The 26,435-nt window shown below is 40.6% G+C and overlaps 2 protein-coding genes across 3 annotated transcripts in view; both read left to right on the top strand.

Moving 5' to 3' along the window:
* The first annotated feature begins 576 nt into the window (after nucleotides 1–576).
* Nucleotides 577–26,435, top strand: part of MRPL3 (mitochondrial ribosomal protein L3) — a 59,727-nt gene continuing 33,868 nt past the window's right edge. The window contains exons 1-5 of the mRNA XM_027546102.1: nucleotides 577–821; nucleotides 2,402–2,586; nucleotides 3,596–3,687; nucleotides 5,582–5,680; nucleotides 24,817–24,916. Coding sequence (XP_027401903.1) covers nucleotides 730–821; nucleotides 2,402–2,586; nucleotides 3,596–3,687; nucleotides 5,582–5,680; nucleotides 24,817–24,916 — 568 coding nt within the window. The 5' untranslated portion in view covers nucleotides 577–729. The remainder of the gene's footprint in view (nucleotides 822–2,401; nucleotides 2,587–3,595; nucleotides 3,688–5,581; nucleotides 5,681–24,816; nucleotides 24,917–26,435) is intronic.
* Nucleotides 19,470–21,430, top strand: LOC113895220 (S-adenosylmethionine decarboxylase proenzyme-like). 2 transcript variants are annotated; one of them, XM_027546140.1, is made up of 2 exons: nucleotides 19,470–19,687; nucleotides 19,833–21,430. In XM_027546140.1, the coding sequence occupies exons 1-2, from the start codon at nucleotides 19,577–19,579 to the stop codon at nucleotides 20,733–20,735; spliced, it is 1,014 nt and encodes a 337-aa protein (XP_027401941.1). In that variant the 5' UTR covers nucleotides 19,470–19,576; the 3' UTR covers nucleotides 20,736–21,430. The 2 variants fall into 2 exon arrangements, with proteins under 2 accessions (XP_027401941.1, XP_027401931.1); XM_027546130.1 differs by lacking the exon at nucleotides 19,470–19,687 and having other exon boundaries at nucleotides 19,825–21,430.

The raw sequence follows: 26,435 nt of genomic DNA on the forward strand, positions 1-26,435 counted from the left end.
TCACACCACATCAACTTGGCCATAGTCTACTAGCACATGTCAGTCCCATTTTAGTACCAATTCTTCCATCTGTTTTGGACCCAGCACTGTCTGTATTCCTTCATTTGTAATATAAAAGTAACCACCTTTTTTCAGGGATGTTTTGAACATAACCCAATATAAGAATATCAAGAGCTGCTTAGTACAATGAGGGGCCCACAACAGGCACTACTTAGAAGTGACTTCGCTTCCTTAAGAAGCCTGTCCCTAGTTTGTCTCATTCTCTTAAATTCCAAGAGTCAAGTTCTTTTTCCCATCCATGGAGAGCCAGATCCTACCCACCCCACCCTGCTGCTGCTGCTGCTAAGTCGCTTCAGTAGTGTCCGACTCTGTGCGACCCCATGGACTGCAGCCTACCAGGCTTCTCCGTCCATGGGATTCTCCAGGCAAGAACACTGGAGTTGGTTACCATTTCCTTCTCCAACCACCCCAACCTACTCAGAGCCAAAGTTAGGACTATTCCGAAGGCGGAACTCTAGTTCTTGGAGCCGATCCCAGCACCGGCGCGCTTTGCGAGCGGACCGGAAATGGTTCTGGCAGTTCTTTTTCGTCCGGGAAGGCAGTGAGGGAGGCTGCGGGACAGCTCCGGACGGTTCAGAGGACTGGGATACGGTCGCTGCGGCGCCCTGAAAGCTAAGCCGAGCGGCAGGGCGCCCGAGGGTGAAGGGGCTGCGCTCTCCCGGCCTCACCATGCCTGGTTGGAGGCTGCTGGCTTGGGCCGGCGCCCGGGTGCTGGACCGCGGCACGGGTGGCCTGGGCACTGCCCTGGGCTCGGGAAACAGGTGGGTGCTGGGGAGAGACGAGCGTTGGGGGTGATCCTTGCACTCGCGGCCGCGGGCTGTGGCTAGGCCCGGCCCAGGGTAGGAGGGAGCTCCGTGCAGGCCTGGAGAGTTAAGAATCACTACTCAAAGGACGTGCCCTTTGAAGGGTTGAAGGGATAGGTTTTTTTGTTTTCAAAGCTGATAAGCCGGCGACTAGCAGCAGCAAGAAGTACCAACCGCCATAATATTATCTTCCAATTAGTGAGTGTTTATAATAAATGTTGTTTTAGAAACATTAGGCACCTTGGTTCATGTAGCCTCATGAGAGCTGTTATCATGCGTTTTACAGATACCACCGGAGAAGGCACTGGCACCCCACTCCAGTACTCTTGCCTGGAAAATCCCATGGACGGAGGAGCCTGGTAGGCTGTAGTCCATGGGGTCGCTAGGAGTCGGACACGACTGAGGGACTTCACTTTCACTTTTCACTTTCATGCATTGGAGAAGGAAATGGCAACCCACTCCAGTGTTCTTGCCTGGAGAATCCCAGGGATGGGGGAGCCTGGTGGGCTGCCGTCTATGGGGTCGCACAGAGTCGGACACGACTGAAGCGACTTAGCAGCAGCAGCAGCAGCACAGACACCACCATTATTCCGTCCTATCATTATTCAGTTTTACAGATAAAAGAGTCTTAGAGACAAGCGATTTGCCCAAGGTCACTTAACTAAGAAGTGCAGAATTGAGACTCTAGCCTGGCTGTATCTTCCTGTCTACAAAAAAGATAGACCTCAGAAAGCTTTACTTCTTTCTGACCCTCCTCTCAAGAATTACACACCTCTTTCCTGACCTCTGTCCCCTAAAGTCTTTGTTGTGTGTTCAGCTAGTAGAGGTCAGGTCTTTTATGGATTTTTAGAATTTGCACACTCCATTTTTTTCACCATTCTGAGCCTAGGCCATGTCATTACAGATAAGAGGTGAGTTTATAAGAAAAATAATCAGTAAGCCCACATTCTGTCACCTCTACTGGATGTAAACTGTTACGGTACATGCTCAAATGGGCCTGTGACTTCTCTTGTCTACATAGGACTATGCTATGCTATGCTAAGTCACTTCAGTCGTGTCCAACTCTGCAACCCCATAGACGGCAGCCACCAGGCTCCCCCGTCCCTGGGATTCTCCAGGCAAGAACACTGGAGTGGGTTGCCATCTCCCTCTCCAATGCATGAAAGTGAAAAGTGAAAGTGAAGTCACTCAGTCTCGTCCAACTCTTAGCGATCCCATGGATTGCAGCCTACCAGGCTCCTCCATCCATGGGATTTTCCAGGCAAAAGTACTGGAGTGGGGTGCCATTGCCTTCTCCGCTACATAGGACTACCCTGTTGGAAATCTGTTTATCCCAGAGGAGAAAGGGAGAACTTTTTCTCCAGGATTAACGGTTAAAATATGAGCCCCGTTATTTTCATGAGGAATGTCAGTGAAAAAAAACTGGAACAGGATGCACACCTTTCTCTAAGGCCCTGACTATACTTTCCAGCTGATGTAACCTCCTGTACATTAAATGGGGAACCTTTTGAATTGTACTTTGTTCTCTATTTTTGCAGAACAGACATCTGCGTTTTGGTCAGAAGTCTCCATGGCAAGAGTGGTACTTGGTGGGATGAACATCTTTCTGAAGAGAATGTTTCCTTTGTTAAGCAATTGGTCTCTGATGAAAATAAAGCCCAATTAGCAAGTAAACTCTGTCCTCTGAAAGATGAGCCGTGGCCTATACATCCTTGGGAACCAGGTGGTTATTTTGTGTATGTTGTGTTCTCATTGCCTGATTACTGTCTGACTGGCACATTTAAAGTCATAGTGACTTCTAGATAAATTTGTCATATCTGTTTCATGACATAATGGTGTCTGTTTCATTGTGGTTTGGTTTGCAAGTATATTTCCAGCATCCTAGTCTACTGTTAGTGACTGTCTGATGATCATCAAAACTTCCTTAAGAAACTGCATAGTAGGTGAAAAGAGAATCATTCTGCAAATGTTTTTTTTTTACTTTCTTCAGATAAAAAATAGAAAAGAAAAGCTGGAAGAGTGCAATGAACTAAAATGTATCACTCAGAGATTTGCATTTGAGGTGTTGCACTCAATGCCTGCCAAGCATAAGCCCACAATCAGCTCTTAGTACCAGACAGAGTGCTACATCCATCTTTGGCCAGAGCAAAAAGCATAAGACCTTTCCTGCTGAGGGTGTTGTCTTTGACTGGGGGCTATTGTGGCTGTCAAATTGTTTAATGACTAGACATCTCAGTGGAGCAACTTCATCAATTTATACAACAAACTGAGTGCCATGGTAGATGCTAACATTTTTTAGCCACAAAACCACTTAGATCATCTCTGTAACTTCAGCTAACTTCTTAGAGTTTGAGTAGTAGATATTTCCTGATTAATGAGGTTGGATATGAATTGATAGTAGGAAAGCAAGGCATAAAGGTGGATTCATCATGCTTTCTATTAATTACCACTGTTCTAAATACTAGAATATACCACTTTAACTGTTTTCTTTATTTTGTATAGTTCTCTTATATTTTTTTATTTTACCGAGATTTATCGAGTAATACTATGTCAGGCATGGTTGAAGGCACTTACATCTGAAAGGAACAGTTGTAGTTTACTCTATGGATATATCAGCATGTTTGTTATCTGCCTATTCCTTATATGAAACCAAAATTTAGGAAATCCTATAGTATCAAGTTGACAAATGTTGGAAAAAACTGTGTGAATACTGATTTGTCTTTAATTGCCAGGTTCCTCTAGAGTGGGCCTTGTTGCACTGAAGCTAGGCATGATGCCATTATGGACCAAAGATGGTAAGAAGCATGTGGTCACATTACTTCAGGTGAGAAAGAAATAGAAAATAATAGCAAATCTGTTGTGTGTACTGAGATCTATTTGTACAAACATGTTGCACAATAGACAATATTTGTATCCTGAAACATGTGAAGAAGAGGTAGAATGGAGCATAAATTCTGTGAAAGAGGCTTCTGAGGATGTCAGTGAATGTTCTTACTCATGCCTGAGTGGTGGCTTTCTTGATAGCGGTATTGGGATAACTGGAGCAATAAATTTAAAAAAAAAAAAAAATTGGAACCTAACTTCTTACAGATCTACTAGTTTAACTCACAGTCAGAAAAAAGTCTCAGTCCCATCTTATTTTCATTTATGCAGTTCTTTCAACTCCAAGTTGTAATTTTGATCTCTTTACTAACTCAGAGTATAACACTTACCTGGAAAAGAAGCATTTTGTTGTCTGAAACAAGGTTACTGGTTAAGAATGTAGGGCCTGGAACCTGAATATCTCATATCTCGGTTATACCATTTCCTAGCTGTGTTCTTTGAAGCACTGCCTCATCTGTAAAAGATAGGATTTTATTCTTCAGGAGAAATCACTATGACCTCCCTCAAAGGGTTACTGTGAGGCTTGCACAAGATGATAAATGTCAGGCACTTAAATTTAAAACAGTGTTCAATGTCCAACATTAGCTGTTGCTGCCTTTATCAGTATTATAAAAATCACTGGTAAGTTGAGACCATCATTCTCCAGATTACTTTAAACAGCTCACTTCATCTTTGGAGTTAAGCCTTGGACAAGCGATTAGGCAAGTGATGGAGATTAAAGTGAGAGCCCATACATGGAAGTGCTTCCGGTACTGTCAGGCACAGGTGGCCTGCAAGCCCTTAGTAAGTTTTTACTGACTCTGAATGATCAAGGAAAGAATTATATCAGTAGTTTCTAGAACTCTACAGAACTTTGGGAACTTTCAGGAATGACGGGTGGGATTGTAACTTGGAACAACTACTTCAGGAAATAGCATTAGGGAAAGTTGAGGTAGGTGAACCTGTGGTCTTCCAGTTTCACTCCTAAGTGTTGCTAGAAAACTCAAACAGATGAGTTATAGCAACATTACTCTTAATACTCCAAAAATAGAAATAACTCATGTTTCCATCATGGTAAAATGGATAAAGAAATCATGGCATATTTACATGATAAAGTGCTGGGTGGCAGTGAAAATGCACAGAATGGAGCTGCAAAAAGCAGTGTGGGTGAACCTTACCAATAGAATCTTGAGCAAAAGCAGGAAAATTTGGAGGAGTCTATGTGGTCTGACTCCACTTACATGAAGTTTCAACAGATAGCACTAAACTACAGGATTAAGCAGTGCTTTCAAAGGTAGTAATTATAATGAAAAGTTAGATAAATAATTACCACAGTCTCAAGAGGGATGGTTGTTTATTTGAAGGGCAGTGCCTCTCAAACTTTTCTGTACCTCAGAATCACCTGGGGGGCTCAGAAAACACAGGTTCTGTTTTAGTAGGTTCTGGCAGGGGCCTGAGACCCTGCATTTTCACACAGTTCCCAGGGGATGCTGATGCAGCTTGTCTAGGGACCACACTTTGAGAACCACTGCTCAAAGCGTAAAAAGGACAGGGAGGAATGGGTGTGAGGTGGGGATTGGGAAGAGACACAGAGGTTTGGGGGATTTTTGATGTGGGTAGCGGTTATATGCATATTTTCTTTGTAAATACTCCATTTTGTTGTATATTTTTGTTTTATGCACATTATGTACTGTGGTTAATGGTTTTTTTTAGATTGTGATTGGTTTTAGAGGGATGATGAGATCAGAAACTTTAGAGAATTGTTAACTGTCTTAGGGACTCAGTGTGGCTGGTATGTAATATTAACATGTATTCCAGCACATTGATTTTGTGTGTGTGTTTGTTTTGTTTTTTAGGTACAAGACTGTCATGTCCTAAAATATACTCCGAAGGAAAATCATAATGGAAAAATGGCAGCCCTGACTGTAGGAGGAAAAACTGTGTCACGTTTCCATGTAAGGATGCATTTTCATTCCTAGAATACTGCATTTCATTAGCTTTAGATCTGAATTCTTTGAAATTCTGAATTAAGTTTTGAGGCTATCCCATAGTCATAAACTTGTCCTGGAGGTAAACAGTGGATTTGGGGGAAGACAGTCTGATAGAGGGGCATCCCTGGTGGTAAAGAATCTGCCTGAGATGCAGGAAACCTAGATTTAGTCCCTGGGTTGGGAAGATCCCCTGGAGAAGGGAATGGCAACCCACTCCAGTATTCTTGCCTGGAGAATTCCATAGACAGAGAAGCCAAGGAGAGACAAGAAGGCCTTCTTCGATGAACAGTATATAAAAATAGAGGAAAACAACAGAAGGAGAAAGACTAAAGCTCTCTTCTGGAAAATTGGAAATGCCAAGGGAATATTTAACCCAAAGATGGGCACAATAAAGGACAGAAGTGGTAGAGATCTAGTAGATGCTAAAGAGATCAAGAAGAGATGGAAAGAACACACGGAAGGACTGTACAAAAAATATCTTAATGAACTGAATAACTGGTTCATGTTACCCAGAGCTAGGCATTCTGGAGTGTGAAGTCCAGTGGGCCTTAGGAAGCACTGCTGAGAATAAAGCTAGTGGATGCAATAGAATTCCAGTAGAGCTATTCAAAATTCTAAAAGATGATGCCATCAAAGTGTTGCACTGAATATGTCAGCAAATCTGGAAGACCTAGCAGTGGCCACAGGACTGAAAAAGGTCAGTCCTCACCCCAGTTCCCAAGAAGAGATGGGACTAAAGCATGTTTGGTACTAAACATTTTTAGTACTAAAGTACTAAAGAATATTCTAACCATCCAACATTTCCACTCATCTCCCATGCTAGTAAGGTCATGCTTAAAATCTTGCTTGCTAGGCTTTAGCATTATGCGAACCAAGAACTTCCAGACGTCCAGGCTGGGTTTAGAAAAGGCAGGGGAACCAGAAATCAAATTGCCAACATTTGCTTAATCATAGAGAAAGCAAGGGAATTCCAGAAAAACATCTACTCTGTTTTATTAACTTCACTAAAGCCTTTGACTGTGTGGATCATAACAAACTGTGGAAAGCTCTTAAAGAGATGGGAATACTAGACCACCTTACCTGTCTCCTGAGAAATCTGTATGCAGGTCAGGAGCAACAGTTAGAATCCTGTATGGAACAACTGATTGGCTCAGGACTGAGAAAGGAGTATGACAGTGCTGTCTGCTGTCACCCTGTTTATTTAACTTAAACACCGAGCACACCATGAGAAATGCAGGGCTGAATGAGTTACAAGCTGGAATCAAGACAGGCAGGAGAAACATCAACAACCTCAGATATGCAGATGATACCACTCTAACGGCAGAAAGTGAAAAGGAACTAAAGAGCCTCTTGATGAGGGTGAAGGAGGAGAGTGAAAGATCATGCTTAAACTAAATATTAGGAAAAAAACACACTAATATATTGGCATCAGCCCTACTACTTCATGGTAAATAGAAGGGGGAAAAGTGGAAGTAGTGGCAGATTCCTCTTCTTGGGCTCTAAAATCACTGTGGATGGTGACTGCAGCCATGAAATCAGAAGATGTTTGCTTCTTGGCAGGAAAACTATGACAAATCTAGACAATGTGCTGAAAAGCCAAAACATTACTGTGCTGACAAAGATTAGTATATCAAGGCTATAGTCTTTCCAGTGGTCACATGAGGTTGTGAGAGCTGGACCGTAAAGAAGACAACACCAGAGAATTTATGCCTTCAAACTGTGGTCTGGAGAAGACTCCTGAGAGTCCCTTGGACAGCAAGGAGATCAAACCAGTCAATCTTAAGGGAAATCAACCCTGAATACTCATTGGAAGGACTGATGCTAGAGCTGAAGCAACAGTATTTGACCACCTGATGCAAAGAGCTGACTCATTGGAAAAGACTGATGCTGGGAAAGATTGAAGACAGGAGGGGAAGGGGACAACAGAGGATAAGATGGTTGGATGGCATCACCAATTCAGTGGACATGAGTTTGAGCAAGCTTTGCAAGATGGTGAAGGACAGGGAAGCTTGGTGTGCTGCAATCCATGGGATCACAAAAGAGTCAGACACAACTGAGCGACTGAACAACAACAACAATTCCCAAGTAGAATGCTGAGTTTGTAGTTTAAATGTGAAAACATCTGCACAATTAGTATTTTGGAGTTTTTTTGGATAACTAAAAGCAGAGAATACCTTTTAAGAAATGGTGATGATTTTCACTAATGGCTGCTGAAATATCTTTATGTTTACTAAAACATTGCTTGTCTCTAGATTAATATTTTTTTATTATAAATTGTTTATGAAGTGAGCATGAATGGAAATTAGGAGATAACCTGTGCTATGCAGCTGTCAAAATTAGCAAGTGTTTATCGTTTACCTTTTATTTCCTTGTCATAGTTAATTTTTTATTTAAAAGTTTTAATTTTCTTTTTTTTTTTTGAATTATTTAATTTATTTATTTCTAGCTATGCTGGGTCTTCGCGGCTGTGCAGGCTTTTCTCTAGTTGTGGTGCGCAGGCTTCTCATTGCAGTGGTTTCTCTTGCTGCCGAGCATGGGCCCTGGGGCGCGCGGTCTTTAGTAGTTGTGGCTCCCGGGCTCTGGATTGCAGGCTCAGTAGTTGTGGCCCATGGGCTTAGTTGCTCATTGGCATATGGGATCTTCCTGGATCAGGGATCAAACCCTTGTCTCCTGCATTGGCAGGAGGATTCTTTACCACTGAGCTACCAGGGAAGCCCCATAGTTAACTTTTCAGCACTTGTTACATGCTGATAATATAGGCATAAGTCTTTTACATTTATTAACCAATGAACTTTTTCAGACTCTAATAAGGATAAGTAACCCTCTCAGGGACACCAACTAATAAGAGGTAGACAGTCAGACTCCAAAAGCCTTACTTTCTTAATTGTCTCTTGATATCCACCCTTTGGAAACATACAGGGAAGGCGGACTAATAAATCAGCCATCTCAATACGGTACTATAAATTGCAGCAAGCACACTGGCCAGTTCTGCTTGTGGAAATCTTAGGAGGTTTCACAGGGAGGAGACCAGAAAGAAGGGCGGGTGTTAAAGGTATGCCAGGGGGAGTGGGCTTTACAGAAGCAGACCTGTGGAGGAGAATTGCTGCCTGGGAGAAGGACAGTGTGTCTGGATCTTAAGGTGTGGTGGGGCTGGTGGGAGAGTGTGATAAAGGTGTGAAAGGTGGGGCTGTCAGGATGGAGTTTAGAGTTTCTGAATTCTTTAACCAGAAAGTGAAAGAAAGTGTTAGTTGCTCAAGCTTGTTGACTCTTTGTAACTTCATGGACTGTAGCATGCCAGGCTCCTCTATCCTTCAGGCAAGAATACGGGCGTGGGTTGTGATTCCCTTTTCCAGGGGATCTTCCCAACTCAGGGACAGAACCTGAGTTTCTTGCATTGCAGACAGAGCCATTACTGCTCACTACTTTAACCAGGGCAGTAGTCAGATTAGTCAAAGCTATGGTTTTTCCAGTAGTCATGTATGGATGTGAGAGTTGGACTATAAAGAAAGCTGAGTGCTGAAGAATTGATACTTTTGAACTGTGGTGTTGGAAAAGACTCTTGAGAGTCCCTTGGACTGCAAGGAGATCCAACCAGTCCATCCTAAAGGAAATCAGTCCTGAATATTCATTGGAAGGACTGATGCTGAAGCTGAAACTCCAGTACTTTCGCCACCTGATGTGAAGAACTGACTCATTTGAAAAGACCCTGATGCTGGGAAAGATTGAAGGTGAGAAGAGAAGGGGATGACAGAGGATAAGATGGTTGGATGGCATCACCGACTCAATGGACATGAGTTTGAGTAAACTCCAGGAGTTGGTGACGAACAGGGAGGCCTGGTGTGCTGCAGTCCATGGGGTCGCAAAGGGTCGGACATGACTGAGCGACTGAACTGAACTGTAGTCATATTGTTATCACAGTTAACTAAATTATAAAATCCTCCATGCTGGGAGGACTTTTAAGGGATGAGCCCTCTGGGAGAGTTGATTAAAGTCTTTTGCGCTGGAGCAGTTGCCTTGGGCTTGGGAGAGACAAGCATTATAAAAGACCAGGTGAGGATGAGCTGGTGGGACAGGACCCAGCAGGTCAGTGCTGATGCTGTGACCTGGGACAGAGACAAGAAATGGATTGCTTTGGAGGAAAGATGTAGAGTTTACAGAAAAGGCAGGTGGAACTGTCCTATAGGTAGTGGGGTATGTGTGCTAAGTCACTTCAGTCGTATTCGACTCTTTGTGACCCCATGGACTACAGCCCATCAGGGTCCTCTGTCCATGGGGATTCTCAGGCAAGAATACTGGGAGTGGGTTGTCATGACTCTTCCAGGAAATCTCCCAGACCCAGGAATAGAATCTCTTATGTCTCTTGTATTGGCAGGTGGATTCTTCACCACTAGCGCCACATGGCATATACTGATCAGTAAATTGGCAATGGTTGAAGTCCTATGGTTTAATAGGCCTGTCTCATAAGTATTATAGGACTTATTTTTGCATATTATGGTAGTATGTTTAGCTTATTTTTCATTAAGACTTCATAGTAATATCTGCTACTCTTGACAGTTTATTGACTAATAATTATGTGTTCAGATAAGGTAGTTAAAAGTACAATGTGATATTTTTGGAAACTTTAAAAAAATGTCAAATGTTTGAATTTTTAAGTGTAAATATTTGCCAGACCTCCTGTGAATCATATGAGCAATTCTTTACTTTGCTAGATACCACTGTTTTCTAATTTATTATATTTCTGTGTTTTTGTTAGGACTAGCACTGTCATCTTTATTTCATTACCAGTTTTGTAAATTTCTGGCTCTATAGCCTTCATATTTGTAAATCAGGTGTCATGTTGGGGTAATCCATTCTGCTGTAGCAGATTTGTGAACATTACTTCCTCAGGACTGTGAGACAGTGGGAAATGAGTGGGCATGGCATCAGAAGAGCTGAGTTCTGTTTCTATGGCTGCCATTAGCTCCTTCACTCCACCTTTCAGAACATCCATTTTCTTACCCACCAAAATAAGCAATTGGACTTGATGGTCTCTGTATTCCCTCCCAGTTCTAGAAGTTTCACATTGATTCTCAAATACTTTGGTTTTTAACAAAAAACAAAAGTTCCTCTCCTACTTGCCAGCTCAATTTATTTATTTTCCTTAATGATGAAGACAGTCTTGTTGATAAAATCTTAATAACTAAACTATTAGAGAAATGTTAGTACTTTTATTTCTACTTTTGTACTTGAGACTGGTCTTCATACCTTAAGTTTTATCTCACCAGTGAATGTATAGCACAGCAGGATGCTGATTTGGATGCTGGTTCTTAATACTGTGGTGAATTTTAACGGCATAACTGACATGAATTTTTTAAACTATTCACTACCGTGGTATAGGAAGTGCTTCAGAGGCCCATTTATTCTTCAAGATATTAATTTTCTAGGTCCAGAGGTCATGTATTGCAATATTAAGAAACAAGTTTGTCTTTGAATGACCTTTTGTCAGAATAGGATGTGAAAATGAAGTTCTAGAATTCTTTAGAAGTAAAGCATTTTGGTTCACAAAGAAAGATTTTTGAAATTCAATGTATACAAACTTCAAACTTTCATTTGCACATTGTAACCCTCAGTGAAACTGCAAGTAGATTGATTTTGGAGGGTCTGAGAGAGAGAGAGATCTATGAATATTAAATAGTGTAGCATTTTACAATGATTTGATTGAATCAGTTTTATTTATAGTAAGGCTGGAATGTTATTTTTCTTAATCTGTAAAGAATTTATGCCTCCAAGAAATTAGACTACTTGGCTTTTGCTATTTGTGTACCATATTATAAATAAAAACTGATGTGGTACATAATATTTTTGAACAAGGAAGTTCAAGTGCCTTACAAGTTGATTAAATCAATTCATATTTGGAGCAGAGAAGCATTTTCATTGTGAGAAGGATAATTGAAGAGAACTTTGAAGAGGGAGAAAAAAATGCAACCTTGTAGATGGGATTATCCAAGTGTGACACTGCTGTCAGTCTTTTAAATTGCCTTTTGAAATCATTTATTTGGAAGTTAGGAAAAAACCCCTGTAACACTACTGTTGACTTCAGCTCAGCTTGAACATTTGGTTTTTCTCAGGACAGATGCATGATTAGTTTTATGATATTTTTATTTAAAAGAAAAAAATTATTCAACTTTAGTGAAATTGGAAGATAATCAGGAAGTATGTATTACCTTTGTCCTCCTTATGTCTCAGTCTAGAGTTACTTAGACAAGATGTTTATCTTGTCCATTTTGTATTACTAAAAAAAGCACAAGATTTTTCTCATAAGCCTCCTGGAATACTTAAAAACTGATATTAATAAAATATGTTTTTTAAATTGCCAAGTAGAATATGTGAAGGTCAAATATAAAATTGAAATTCTGTTCTAAAATTCAATAAATTTGAATCTGATCCATCAGGGAAATAATTTTAAGTATCCACGTTTTTAGATGTTTTATTGAAATTAAATTGATCTAAAACACTGTTAGTTACAGGTATGCAACATAGTGATTCAGTATTTCTGTACATTACAAAATGATTCCCATGATCAGTATAGTTACCATCCATGGCCATTCAAACTTACTACAATATTGTTGACTATATTCTCCGTGCTACTATATTCATCCTCAAGACTCATTTATTTTGTAACTGGAAGTTTACCTCTTAACTGCCCTCACTATTTCATTCATCCCCCCAGCCCCTCCCATCTGGCAACCACCTGTTTGTTCTCTATATCTATGAGTCTGCTTCTGTTTTGTTACCTTCCATTCATTTGTTTTTTAGATTCTGCATATAAGTGAAATCATATGGTATTTGTCTTTCTTCATCTGACTTACTTCACTTTGCATAATATCCTCTAGACCCATCCATGTTGTTGCAAATGGCAAGATTGTATTTTTTTCATGGCTGAGTAATATTCCATTTTGTATGTGTTTGTGTGTGTGTGTGTGTACATGTGTGCATGTGTACACAAACATCTTCCTTATCCATTCATCTGTTGACAGACACTTAGGTTGCTTTCATATCTTAGCTATTGTAAATAATGCTGTGGTGAAAATAGACATGCATATATCTTTTCCTATGAGTGTTTTTGTTTTCTTTAGAAGAATACCCAGAAATAGAGTAACTTAAATAATATGGTGTTTCTATTTTTAATTTTTGGGGAACCTCCATGTTGTTTTCCATAGTGGCTGCACCAGTTTATGTTCCCATCAACAGTGCATGCGGGTTCCCTTTTCTCCACATCCTCTACAGAACGTGTTATTTTTTGTCTTTTTGATACTAGCCATTCTGACAGGGGGAGACAATATCTTCTTGTAGTTTTATTTGCAGTTCCCTGAAGAGGAGAGTGAAAAAGTTGGCTTAAAGCTCAACATTCAGAAAACTAAGATCATGGCATCTGGTCCCATCACTTCATGGCAAATAGATGGGTAAACAGTGGAAACAGTGTCAGACTTTATTTTGGGGGGCTCCAAAATCACTGCAGATGGTGATTGCAGCCATGAAATTAAAAGACGCTTACACCGTGGAAGGAAAGTTATGACCAACCTAGATAGTATATTCAAAAGCAGAGATGTTACTTTGCCAACAAAGGTCTGTCTAGTCAAGGCTATGGTTTTTCCAGTGGTCATGTATGGATATGAGAGTTGGACTGTGAAGAAAGCTGAGCGCAGAAGAATTGATGCTTTTGAAGTGTGGTGTTGGAGAAGACTCTTGAGAGTCCCTTGGACTGCAAGGAGATCCAACCAGTCCATCCTAAAGGAGACCAGTCCTGGGTGTTCATTGGAAGGACTGATGCTGAAGCTGAAACTCCAATACTTTGGCCACCTCATGCGAAGAGTTGACTGATTGGAAAAGACCCTGATGCTGGGAAAGATTGAAGGTAGGAGGAGAAGGGGATGACAGAGGATGAGATGGCTGGATGGCATCACCGACTTGATGGACATGAGTTTGGGTAAACTCTGGGAGTTGGTGATGGACAGGGAAACCTGGCATGCTGCGATTCATGAGGTTGCAAAGAGTCGGGTACAACTGAACGACTGAACTAAACTGAACTGAACTGATAAGTAATGTGTACATTTTTTTGTGTGTGTCTTCTCATGTGTCTTTTGGTCATCTGTAGGTCTTTGAAAAAATGACTGTTCATGTCTACTGTTAATTTGTTAAGCAGGTTGTTGGGTTTCTTTTGCTATTGTATAAATTCTTTGAAATTTTGAATGTTGACCCCTTATCAGATTTATCTTTTACAAATATCTTCTCCCATTCAGAGGGTGGTCTTTTTGTCTTGTTAATAGTTTTCTTCACTGTACAAAAACTTTAGTTTGATGTAGTCCCATTTATTATTTTTGTTTTTGTTTCCCTTGCCTGAGGATAAAGATTATGCTACCTATGCTTTCTTGGAGTTTTCTGGTTTCAGCTCTTACGTTTAAGTCTTTCATTCATTTTGAGTTTATTTTTGGATATGATATGAGAAAGTGATCCAGTTTGATTCTTTTACAAGTAGCTGTCCAGTTTTCCCAACACCATTTGTTGAAGAGGCTGTCTTTTCCCCTTTGTATTTTCTCGCCTCTTTTGTCATAGATTAGTTGACCATTTAACTGTGGGCTTATTTCTGGGCTCTCTATCCTGCTCTGTTGATCTATATGTCTGTTTTTGTGCCAGTACTTCATTGCTTTGATTACCATAGCTTTGTATAGAGTTTAAAATCAGGGAGCATGATACCTCCAGCTTTGTTGTTCTTTCTAAAAACCGTTTTGTCTATTCTGGGTTTTTTGTATTTCCATATAAATTTTAGGATTTCTGTTTTGGGTCTGTGAACAGAGCCATAGGTATTTTGATAGAGATTACATTGAATCTTTCCATTGCCTCGGGTTCAGTTCAATTCAGTTCAGTTGCTCAGTTGTGTCGGACTCTTTGCAACCCCTTGGACTGCAGCACACCAGGCCTCCCTGTCCATCACCAACTCCTGGAGTTTACCCAAACTCATGTCCATTGAGTCAGTGATGCCATCCAACCATCTCATCCTCTGTCGTCCCCTTTTCCTCCCACCTTCAATCTTCCTCAGCATCACGGGCTTTTCAAATGAGTCAGTTCTTTGCATCAGGTGGCCAAAGTATTGGAGTTTTAGCTTCAACATCAGTCTTTCCAGTGAACACCCAGGACTGATCTCCTTTAGAATGGACTGGTTGGATCTCCCTGCAGTCAAAGGGAATCGCAAGAGTCTTCTCCAACACCACAGTTCAAAATCATCAATTCTTAAGTGCTCAGCTTTCTTCACAGTCCAACTCACATCCATACATGACCACAGGAAAAACCATAGCCTTGACCAGACGAACCTTTGTTGGCAAAGTAATGTCTCTGCAATTTCATATGCTGTCTAGGTTGGTCATAACTTTCCTTCCAAGGAGTAAGCATCTTTTAATTTCATGGCTGCAATCACCATCTGCAGTGAATTTGGAGCACAGAAAAAAAATCAGCCACTGTTTCCCCATCTATTTGCCATGAAATGATGGGACCAGATTCCATGATCTTAGTTTTCTGAATGTTGGTTGAGCTTTAAGCCAGCTTTTTCACTCTCTTCTTTCACTTTCATCAAGAAGCTCTTTAGTTCGTCTTTACTTTCTACTATAAGGACGGTGTCATCTGCATATCTGAGATTACTGGTATTTCTCCCAGCAATCTTGATTCCAGCTTGTGCTTCATCCAACCCAGCGTTTCTCATGATGTACTCTTCATATAAGTTAGATAAGGAGGGTGACAATATACAGCCTTGACGTACTCCTTTTCCTATTTGGAACCAGTCTGTTGTTCCATGTCCAGCTCTAACTGTTGCTTCCTGACCTCCATGCAGATTTGTCAAGAGGCAAGTCATGTGATCTGGTGTTCCCATCTCTTTCAGAATTTTCCACAGTTTATTGTGATCCATGCAGTCAAAGGCTTTGGCATAGTCAATAAGCAGAGATAGATGTTTTTCTGGAACTCTCTTGCTTTTTCCATGATCCAGCGGATGTTGGCAATTTGATCTCTGGTTCCTCTGCCTTTTCTAAAACCAGCTTGAACATCTGGAAGTTCATGATTCACGTATTGCTGAAGCCTGGCTTGGAGAATTTTGAGCATTACTTTGCTGGCATGTGAGATGAGTGCAATTGTGCGGTACTTTGAGCATTCTTTGGCATTGCCTTTCTTTGGAATCGGAATGAAAACTGACCTTTCCAGTCCTGTGGCCACTGCTGAGTTTTCCACATTTGCTGGCATATTGAGTGCAGCACTTTCACAGCATCATCTTTTAGGATTTGAAATGGCTCAACTGGAATTCCATCACTTCCACTAGCTTTCTTCGTAGTGATGCTTCCTAAGGCCCACTTGACTTCACACTCCAGGATGTCTAGCTCTAGGTGAGTGATCACACCATCGTGATTATCTGGATCGTGAAGATCTTTTTTGTACAGTTTCTGTGTATTCTTCCCACCTCTTAATATCTTCTGCTTCTGTCAGGTCTCTACCATTTCTGTCCTTTATTGAGCCCATCTTTGCATGAAATGTTCCCTTGGCATCTCTAATTTTCTTGAAGAGATCTCTACTGTTTCCTATTCTGTTGTTTTCCTCTATTTCTTTGCATTGATCGCTGAGGAAGGCTTTCTTATCTCTCCTTGCTATTCTTTGGAACTCTGCATTCAGATGCTTGTATCTTTCCTTTTCTCCTTTGCTTTTTGCTTCTCTTCTTTTCACAGCTATTTGTAAGGCCTCCTCAGACAGCCATTTTGCTGTTTTTCAGTTCTTTTTCTTGGGGATGGTCTTGCTTCCTGTCTCCTGTACAATGACATGAACCTCCGTCCATAATTCATCAGGCACTGTGTCTTATCAGATCTAGTCCCTTAAATCTATTTCTCACTTCCACTGTATAATCATAAGGGATTTGATTTAGGTCATACCTGAATGGTCTAGTGCTTTTCCCCACTTTCTTCAATTTAAATCGGAATTTGGCAATAAGGGTTTTATGATCTGAGCCACAATCAGCTCCCAGTCTTGTTTTTGCTGACTGTATAGAGCTTCTCCATCTTTGGCTGCAAAGAATATAATCAGTCTGATTTCGTTGTTGATCATCTGGTGATGTCTATGTATAGAGTCTTCTCTTGTGTTGTTGGAAGAGGGTGTTTGTTATGACCAGTGCATTTTCTTGGCAAAATTCTATTAGCCTTTGCCCTGTTTCATTCTGTATTTAAGGCCAAATTTGCCTGTTACTCCAGGTGTTTCTTGACTTCCTACTTTTGCATTCTAGTCCCCTATAATGAAAAGGACATCTTTTTTGGGTGTTAGTTCTAAAAGGTCTTGTAGGTCTTCATAGAACTATTTAACTTCAGCTTCTTCAGCATTACTGGTTGGGGCATAGACTTGGATTACCATGATATTGAATGATTTGCCTTGGAAACAAACAGAGATCATTCTGTCGTTTTTGAGATTGCATCCAAGTACTGCATTTCGCACTCTTTTGTTGACCATGATGGCTACTCCATTTCTTCTAAGGGATTCCTGCCCATAGTAGTGATCTAATGGTCATCTGAGTTAAATTCACCCATTCCAGTCCATTTTAGTTCGCTGATTCCTAGAATGTGGACGTTCACTCTTGCCATCTCCTGTTTGACCACTTCCAATTTGCCTTAATTTATGGACCTGACATCCAGGTTCCTATGCAATATTGCTCTTTACAGCATCAGACCTTGCTTCTATCACCAGTCACATCCACAACTGGGTGTTGTTTTTGCTTTGGCTCTGTCCCTTCATGCTTTCTGGAGTTCTCCAGTAGCATATTGGGCACCTACCAACCTTTCAGTGTCCTATCTCTTTGCCTTTTCATACTGCTCATGGGATTCTCAAGGCAAGAATTCTGAAGTGGTTTCCCATTCCCTTCTCCAGTGGACCACATTTTGTCAGAACTCTCCACCATTACCCATCGTCTTGGTGGCCCCACATGGCATGGCTTAGTTTCATTGAGTTAGACAAGGCTGTGGTCCATGTAATCAGGTTGGCTAGTTTTCTCTGATTGTGGTTTCAGTCTGCCTACGCTCTGATGCCATCTCTCAGAACCTACTGTCTTACTGGGTTTCTCTTCCCTTGGACGTGGGGTACCTCTTCACAGCTGCTCCAGCAAAGTGCCACCATTGCACCTTACCTTGGATGTGGGGTGTCTCCTCATGGCTGCTGCTCCTGACCTTGGACTTGGGGTCTCTCCTCTCGGCCGGCTGTCCTGACCTTGGACGTGGGGTATCTCCTCTCGGCTGCTCTGGCGCCGCGCAGCGCACCACCGCTCCTGGGGTAGTATGATTATCTTCAACGCATTCTTTCAGTCCATTAGCACAATATACCTTTCCATTTCTTTGTGTCATCAGTGTCTTTTAGTTGTCCAGTATAGATTTATTCCTAGGTTTTTGGGGGTTTTTTGAGTACAATTGCATATGGAATTTTTTTTCTTAATTTCTCTCTCTGTTCATTGTTAGTATGTAGAAAAACAACAGATTTCTGTATATTAATTTTGTTTGCTGCCACTTTTCTGAATTCATTTTTTCTAAAAGTTTTTAAAATTTTTTCCATATATAGTATCATGTCATCTGCAAACAGTGATAGTTTTACTTGTTCCTTTCCTGTCTGGATTCCTTTTATTTCTCTTTCAAGGAGCTATATTTTTAAATGAAAACTTTTATGTTTGCTTTCATAGAAGAATTGAGTATGATTAAAGATGAAAAGCAGGGTCCTTGGTGATGTTGAATATCAGTCTTAGGTTTCAGCATATGGGAAGTGAAACCATAGAGAGTGACAGGAATGAATGTATATTATCACTCTTGGAGGAAAGGACAGCTTCCGAGGGGTCTTTGAGGTAGAAAACAGTCTTCTGTGGACATCCAGAGCATGACTTCTTAGTATTTGTTACATGGTCTCACTGTGGGACTCCAGGGAGATTCTCATATGGGGGAGGTGGGTGGCGTATGGACTGATCCAAAACTAAAGTTCTCTGCCCTCGGGCCAGTGCCACCCAATTTCATGTCACCTAAGAGCAGCCTACTCAGTAAGTTATAAAGGGGCACAGTTCATATTTCCAACTGAAATTAGCAAGTACCTTAAGTTTGCTGGATATTCAAATATATGTTCTTCAGATAAGAGTGGCTGATCACTGGAGCTGGGGCTGGGCATATATTTAACAGAAAGTGTACATAGTGGGAGGAGATTATGGACCAAGAGACTGGGATAGGCAGGCACGGGTAAGCATATATGGAGTACTGTGGCTCATCAGGGCCCTGCAAGTGCTTTGTGTAGGATCAGAGGGGAAGCTGAGGGAGAGGGAATAGCAGGAAGATAAATACTGTTGATTATATTCTCAGGAGAGAGGCTCTTCACATCAGGAAATGTAAAGTGGTACAACTTTTTAGGTAAGTCTTACAGCAATCTATATCAAGAGTGTTAATTTAAAAAGATACTAGGACATTATGTTAAGGAAATAAGTTGTCCATAAAATCTTCTGTTCAGGCTCCCACAGTATGGCCGGCGACATTAGCTAGCGCTCGCTCTACTCTCTCTAACGGGGAAACAGCGGACTACAAGAGACTGAGCTGTATCTGCCTCTATTTCCAACAGACTCACGTTCAACTTTCGCTCACCCACACAACAAAGCCGGGGAAATTTTATTAATCCTTTTTTTAAAAAAAGTTAATATAAAATTATAGCAAAAAAAAAAGGAACCTGAACTTTAGTAACACAGCTGGAACAATCCGCAGCGGCGGCGGCGGCGGCGGCGGGAGAAGAGATTTAATTTAGTTGATTTTCTGTGGTTGTTGGTTGTTCGCTAGTCTCACGGTGATGGAAGCTGCACATTTTTTCGAAGGGACCGAGAAACTGCTGGAGGTTTGGTTCTCCAGGCAGCAACCCGACGCAAACCAAGGATCTGGGGATCTTCGCACCATCCCAAGTGTTTAAGAATTCGCCTTGCAATGCAAAGGACACCGGTTCAATCCCTGGCCTGGGAAGATCCCACATGCCACAGGGCAGCTGAGCCCATGTTCCACAACTACTGAAGCCCACTCACCGTAGAGCCTGTGCCCCGCAACAAGACAAGTCACCACAATCCGAGTGGGACATACTTTTGAAGGATGTGCAATGTTCAATCATAAGTGTGACAAAAACTGACAAGCAGGAAGCTTATGTACTCAGTGAGAGTAGCATGTTTGTCTCCAAGAGACGTTTCATTTTGAAGACATGTGGTACCACCCTCTTGCTGAAAGCACTGGTTCCCCTGTTGAAACTTGCTAGGGATTACAGTGGGTTTGACTCAATTCAAAGCTTCTTTTATTCTCGTAAGAATTTCATGAAGCCTTCTCACCAAGGGTACCCACACCGGAATTTCCAGGAAGAAATAGAGTTCCTTAATGCAATTTTCCCAAATGGAGCAGCATATTGTATGGGACGCATGAATTCTGACTGTTGGTACTTGTATACTTTGGATTTCCCAGAGAGTAGGGTAATCAATCAGCCAGATCAAACCCTGGAAATTCTGATGAGTGAGCTTGACCCAGCAGTTATGGACCAGTTCTACATGAAAGATGGTGTTACTGCAAAGGATGTCACTCGTGAGAGTGGAATTCGTGACCTGATACCAGGTTCTGTCATTGATGCCACAATGTTCAATCCTTGTGGGTATTCAATGAATGGGATGAAATCGGATGGAACTTATTGGACTATTCACATCACTCCAGAACCAGAATTTTCTTATGTTAGCTTTGAAACAAACTTAAGTCAGACCTCCTATGATGACCTGATCAGGAAAGTTGTGGAAGTCTTCAAGCCAGGAAAATTTGTGACCACCCTGTTTGTAAATCAGAGTTCTAAATGTCGCACAGTGCTTTCCTCACCCCAGAAGATTGAAGGTTTTAAACGTCTTGATTGCCAGAGCGCTTTGTTCAATGATTACAATTTTGTTTTTACCAGTTTTGCTAAGAAGCAGCAACAACAGCAGAGTTGATTAAGAAACATGAAGAAAAAACGCAAAAAGAGAACACACATAGAAGAAGGTGGTGGCTGCTTTTTAGATATTGATACCAAGGGCCATGCTTTCCATAACCACCACCTCGTAGTTGCAGAAAGCCCTAGATGTAATGATAGTGTAATCATTTTGAATTGTATGCATTATTATATCAAGGAGTTAGATATCTTGCATGAATGCTCTCTTCTGTGTTTAGGTATCCTATGCCACTCTTGCTGTGAAATTGAAGTGCATGTAGAAAAAACCTTTTACTATACGAAACTTTACAACACTTGTGAAAACAATTCAATTTGGTTTACGCACAGTGTAATATTTCTCCAGGTGTCATCCAAAATTCCCCACAGACAAGGCTTTCGTCCTCATTAGGTGTTGGCCTCAGCCTAGCCATCTGGGACTGTTCTATTAATTGCTGCCAGGATTTTACATCCAGTTACCTCCAGTTTCTAGAACATATTCTCTACTAACGTTATTGAAACCAATTTCTACTTCATACAGATGTTTTTGCAACAGCAATTAAAGTTTTTCTTCCACGAGTGGAGTCCTCTAAGAAAACTATCCCTTCTGTGTATTTATATTTTAACACTGCTTCCTGTACTTGTATTACTTGGATTCCTACTGTTACCATGGTGTCTCCCCTCCCAACCACACCCCCTCAATAAAGCAATACACTGTTACACTGTGGGTTTTATACGAATCTATACCCCAGAGGGGGAAGGCGGGGGTAGACCCTAGGCTTAATTTTCTTTTAAGGTCAATGGAATTTGACATTTTTCATTGCCATGCACTCTTTTGGAATAAACTATTGTTGATTAGCAAAGACGGCGTAGATTGGTACTAGGGAATATTGGTAGAACTGTATGGAAACTGTGCCATTTGGTGTCCCCCATTAAATGAAATGAGCTTCTCATAAAAAAAAAAAAAAAAAAAAAAAAAAAAAAAAATCTTCTGTTCAAGAATATTCACAATAGCTCACACAAAAAAGTGAGAGTGAAGGGAAGAGCAGACAGCAGGACCTACGAGGAGCTGGGGATGGAACAGCCATTAAAGTGTCTGCTCTCTGGAAGCGTACATTTTGGTGCAGTTGGGTGTGAGTCAGAAGCTCTTGTACAGAAAATAAACAACTCAAAAAATATATATTATGACAGATGGAGGGAGGTGCTTTGAAGATTAATAAAGTGAGCTCAGGGCATTGCAAGAGACAGAAAATGGTGCTATCTATTTTACGTAGAATAATTAGGAAAGGTAGGTTGATATTTGGGTGGGAACCTGAATAAAATGGGGGAGCATATCATACCAAAATCTGGCAGAGGCGTGAGGAGAGACATAAGTGAGGGAGGTTAAGAGGTACAGACTTCCAGTTGCAAAATAAATGAGTCATGGGTATGAAATGTACAGTGTGGGGAAGACAGTCAGTAATTATGTAATATCTTTGTATGTGACAGATGGTAACTAGGCTTATCATATTGAATCTTATGTAATGTATAGGAATATTGCATCACTTTGTTTTATACCAGGAACTAACAATGTTATAGGTCAATTATACTTTAACAAATTCATAGAAAAAGTTTTCAGATTTGTGGTTACCAGAGGCAGGTGATAGGGGGAAGGGGAATTGGATGAAGTCAGTCAAAAGGTACAAGCTTTCAGTTATAAGGTAAATAAATACCAGGGTTAAAATGTACAATATGATAAATATAATTAACACTACTGTGCATTACATGTGAAAGCTAATCTTCTAAGAGTTTTCGTCAAAAGGAAAAAATTTGTTTTCCTTTAATTTTTTATCAACATGAGATGATGAATGTTCACTAAACTTATTGTGATCATCATTCTGTCATGTATGTAAGTCAAATCATTATTCTGTACACCTTAAACTTACACAGTATGGTATGTCAGAAATAGAAACAAATGGGCCAAATTTTGATAATTATTGACTCAGAATGTCAGCATTCATGCATATGTTTGAAATTTTCCTTAACAAAAGCATACTCCTAAGTTTAAATAAAGTAAATCTCCTGTCTACAGTGGATATAAGTGGTACAAACTTAAAAAGAACGGACATGTTAAATTTGCATAACATATAGAATTCATATAGAATCCATAATCTACTGGGGGAAGAGATTGAAACCCTGGAAAAGCATAGAAAAGGTTTCCTTCTTGCCCTTTTTTAAAATAGTGAGGCAGACATTTTCCACAGCTATAAATAGGATAGGCAGTTTAAGACTTTGAAGAGGAAAAGGGAAAACAAACCTGGCAGAATTGCCTTCTAGGCAGAGGGCCAGTAGGTGTGGAGGACCTGAGGTTGTTATTAGGTGAGTTCTTGGACTGGTAAGGAGCACATTGTCCCTGAGGCAGGGAAAGTTGGGAGAGTAGGTGGTGTTAGAACCTTGTAAACCATGGTGAGGACTTAGGAATTGATTCTACATAAGATGCACACCTTTGTGGAGATTAATGTAGCTTGAGTTTAGAATGATTGTGTGATTGGAAAATAGACCTGTGAATGGAAAATAGACCAGGGAGTCAGTCAGGATTATGGAAGCTGGAGAACTAATAGGAGGCTACTGAAATAATCCAGACAGTATACAACTGGCTGGGATAGGGGTGAGAAGTGGCTGGCTGGGATAGGGGTGAGAAGTGGCTGATGTGGCCTGTGTGTTTAAATAGAGGCTAGAGGAATGGCTGTTGGATGGACATGAGATGTGCAAAAGAGAGGAATTGTAGGTGACCACAGGATTTTTGGTCTAAACATCAGTACAGAGCTGCTGTTGAGACTCAGAAGAAGAGGCAAGCAGACCTCATAGAGTATGAGTCATGCTGAGTTCAAATTTAAGACGTGTTGAACTTGAGTTGTTCTATGATATCAAAGTGAAATGTTGACTTGGCAGTAGGGCAGAAGAATCTGTAGTTCAGAGTAGAATTTGGGATGGATATTGGAGAAGTGGGTCATTAACTTGTGCAAAAACCAGAGGGTAGTAGCTAGAAGTCAAGTGGAGGCCTTCCAAGAGAGAGTGACTGCCTGTGCCCATTTTTGCTCATGCACTTGCCTGGAAAATCCCATGGATGGAGGAGCCTGGTAGGCTGCAGTCCATGGGGTCGCTAAGAGTTGGGCACGACTGAGCGACTTCACTTTGACTTTTCACTTTCATGCATTGGAGAAGGAAATGGCAACCCACTCCAGTGTTCTTGCCTGGAAAATCCCAGGGATGAAGCCTGGTGGGCTGCCTTCTACGGGGTTAACAGAGTCGGACACGATTGACGCGACTTAGCAGCAGCACCAGTGTGTTTGGTGATTTTAACCAGTATGTTTCACAGGGGCTAGAATCCCCTGGTGAAAGTGGATTTGAGAAAGGGAGGAGTATTTATGGCTGAAGAAAAGTTTTTGTTTTAATATGAGTTATTGTGATTCTTTGTGTGCTGATAGGAAAGTTCCAGTGGAAAGGGGGAAATTATTGATTCAGAAGGTGGTGGGGACAATTTCAGGAGTAAAGCCACTGAACTGGTGAAAGGGCTTAAGAATTAGTACACAGTGGAGGATTTGGCTTTAATGAGAGCATCGACAGTTCATGTGTCATTGTGGTTCCCAGCCCCAGATTCACATCAGAAACATATGGAATGCTGAAAACACACTGCTGCCTGGCTGCCCCTTAGACCAGTGAAGTTACAGGCTCCAAGCTAAGGCCCTGGCACTGGTGTTCTCTGAGAGCTCCCTGTTTGCCGCTTGGCACTTGGAAGAGGGGTGGGAGAATGACAGTGTATAGGGCTGGTGCAGGCAGTTTGATCAGCTTGGTGAAAAAAGCTTGGGGAAGGTCTCTCCGTTTTATTTTTTCGGTGAAGTGAGAAGCAACATTATCAGCTCAAAGCGGGGAAGAGAAGGGAAGAATGTGATGGATGAAACTCTCACCTCCCTTAAATAAGGGGAATGGGGTACTATTTGTTCATTAGGGAAGCAGAGTGCACTCTGATTTGTTTTCTGGGCTGTTAGTAACTTAATTTAGTTTTCTGTGCATTAAATTCACATATTTATTTAATGTATTGTTTTTATGTGCTGCTTTTCTTCTAGAAATCTACATCTATATTGGAATTTTACCAAGAACTTGGATTGCCACCAAAGCAGAAAATTAAAATGTTTAACGTAACAGATAATGCTGTTATTAAGCCAGGTAATCTGAGATCGGGGAGAGGAGGGAGGTAAAAATACCCAAATATGTGATTTGTTTAATGTCAGCCCTTTCAATAAAGCTGATTTCACAATACAAAGTCCCAAACATTTATTTTTAAATATAAAACCGTGTCTGATTTAATCACTAGGGACAAACAGGTCTTTTTCTCTTTTAAGTGGAAGGAACTGTAGAGAACTCTTTGTTTTCCATGAAAGAAGGAGGAACGCTTTTGTTTTTAATGTACAGAGTGTTTCACATTTGGAAAAGCCTCTCCAAATAAGTAAGTGAACTTTTAAAATGTGAAGTTCGCTGTTTGTAGGCTGGTATTTTATTAAGTGAGGAATAGATTCTCACTGCGATAGAATAAGAAAATATAGCCAGAAACAGAGAAGTGACTGACCATGGCACCTTGATGTAAAGATTCTTACTTAAAAATTCCAAAGTATTTTACCTATTCCATGGAATATCAAAAAGTCAAATTTGGCAATATGATTATATTGGTTCACATAGTTAATGGCATTTTGATGTCTTTGAACTTTAGAAAAACTTCCTAATGTCTTGAACTTGAGTTCTTGAGAAGTAGACTGTAGAAGGATGTTTTAAGATTTGATATTTTAATACCTGAACTGAATTTCTTGAGGTAGAATACAGTTGCAGTAGGCCTTGTTAATTGGGGTGATAGAGTCAACCTTGATAAAAGCTAGAATTGAAGGTATTTTTTTAAGAGCAAATTTTTCATCTTTGAGGTAAAGTAAATGGATTTAACTAGTATAAACATGAAGTCTGTGTTAACTTCTGCTATAGCTCAAACTGTATGATACTGGGGTTTTTATGTGGATGAAAAATGGCCAAATATCAATTCAGGTGATTCAGCCGTAGAAATTTGATCATTTTCAATCTCTTTTTTCTTAATTCAAGGTTTTTCTCTGCCCATATAAATCTACATTGGGTCCTACTTAAAGGACCCTATCCTCTGAAACCCTGCAGCACTTTACTCCTTGTTTTAAAACAAATACAAATTAGCTTTTGATTATACTGTCTACTACATTGGTTCCAGTTTTTTTTTTTTTTGAAATCTTACTGAGTGATGTTAATGTTGGTTCCTATTTTTGGATAACTTATCTCCAATAGGAAAAAAAGAAAAGCCATGATATCCTACGTTTTTGAGTCATTCTCTTATTTTTATTTTTCTTATTAGAAATGGAAAATATATCTTAATATATTGTTATTCACAAGAAAAAAACAAAGAATCTCATGTATTTACCAGCAGGAACAGTATTGTCACAGGTTGCCTGTTTCAGCTAGTATCTGTGAAGGTACAAGCAAGTCAGTGGCTGTGGGCTGCTGACCACTCGAGCACCATGTGCCCCATACTTCAGCCCCTGTACTGTCCATTAAAATGCATTTATTGAGCTATTTTATTGTTGATGTTTCTAATCATTAAAATGGCAGAAGAGACTATCCTGACATTTTGAAATCTGGTAGCTAGAAAGCTTCCTATCTAGTTTGTTTAATGAAA

Source organism: Bos indicus x Bos taurus, chromosome 1 (assembly GCF_003369695.1).
Source record: "Bos indicus x Bos taurus breed Angus x Brahman F1 hybrid chromosome 1, Bos_hybrid_MaternalHap_v2.0, whole genome shotgun sequence".
Classification (NCBI taxonomy): domain Eukaryota; kingdom Metazoa; phylum Chordata; class Mammalia; order Artiodactyla; family Bovidae; genus Bos; species Bos indicus x Bos taurus.

Bases quoted from the DNA above. Each gene is read 5' to 3' on its own strand.
- LOC113895220 (XM_027546140.1), top strand. From the start codon at position 19,577: ATGGAAGCTGCACATTTTTTCGAAGGGACCGAGAAACTGCTGGAGGTT. The intron at 19,688-19,832 runs GTTTAAGAATTC...CAACAAGACAAG, and splicing joins ATCTTCGCACCATCCCAAGT to TCACCACAATCCGAGTGGGA.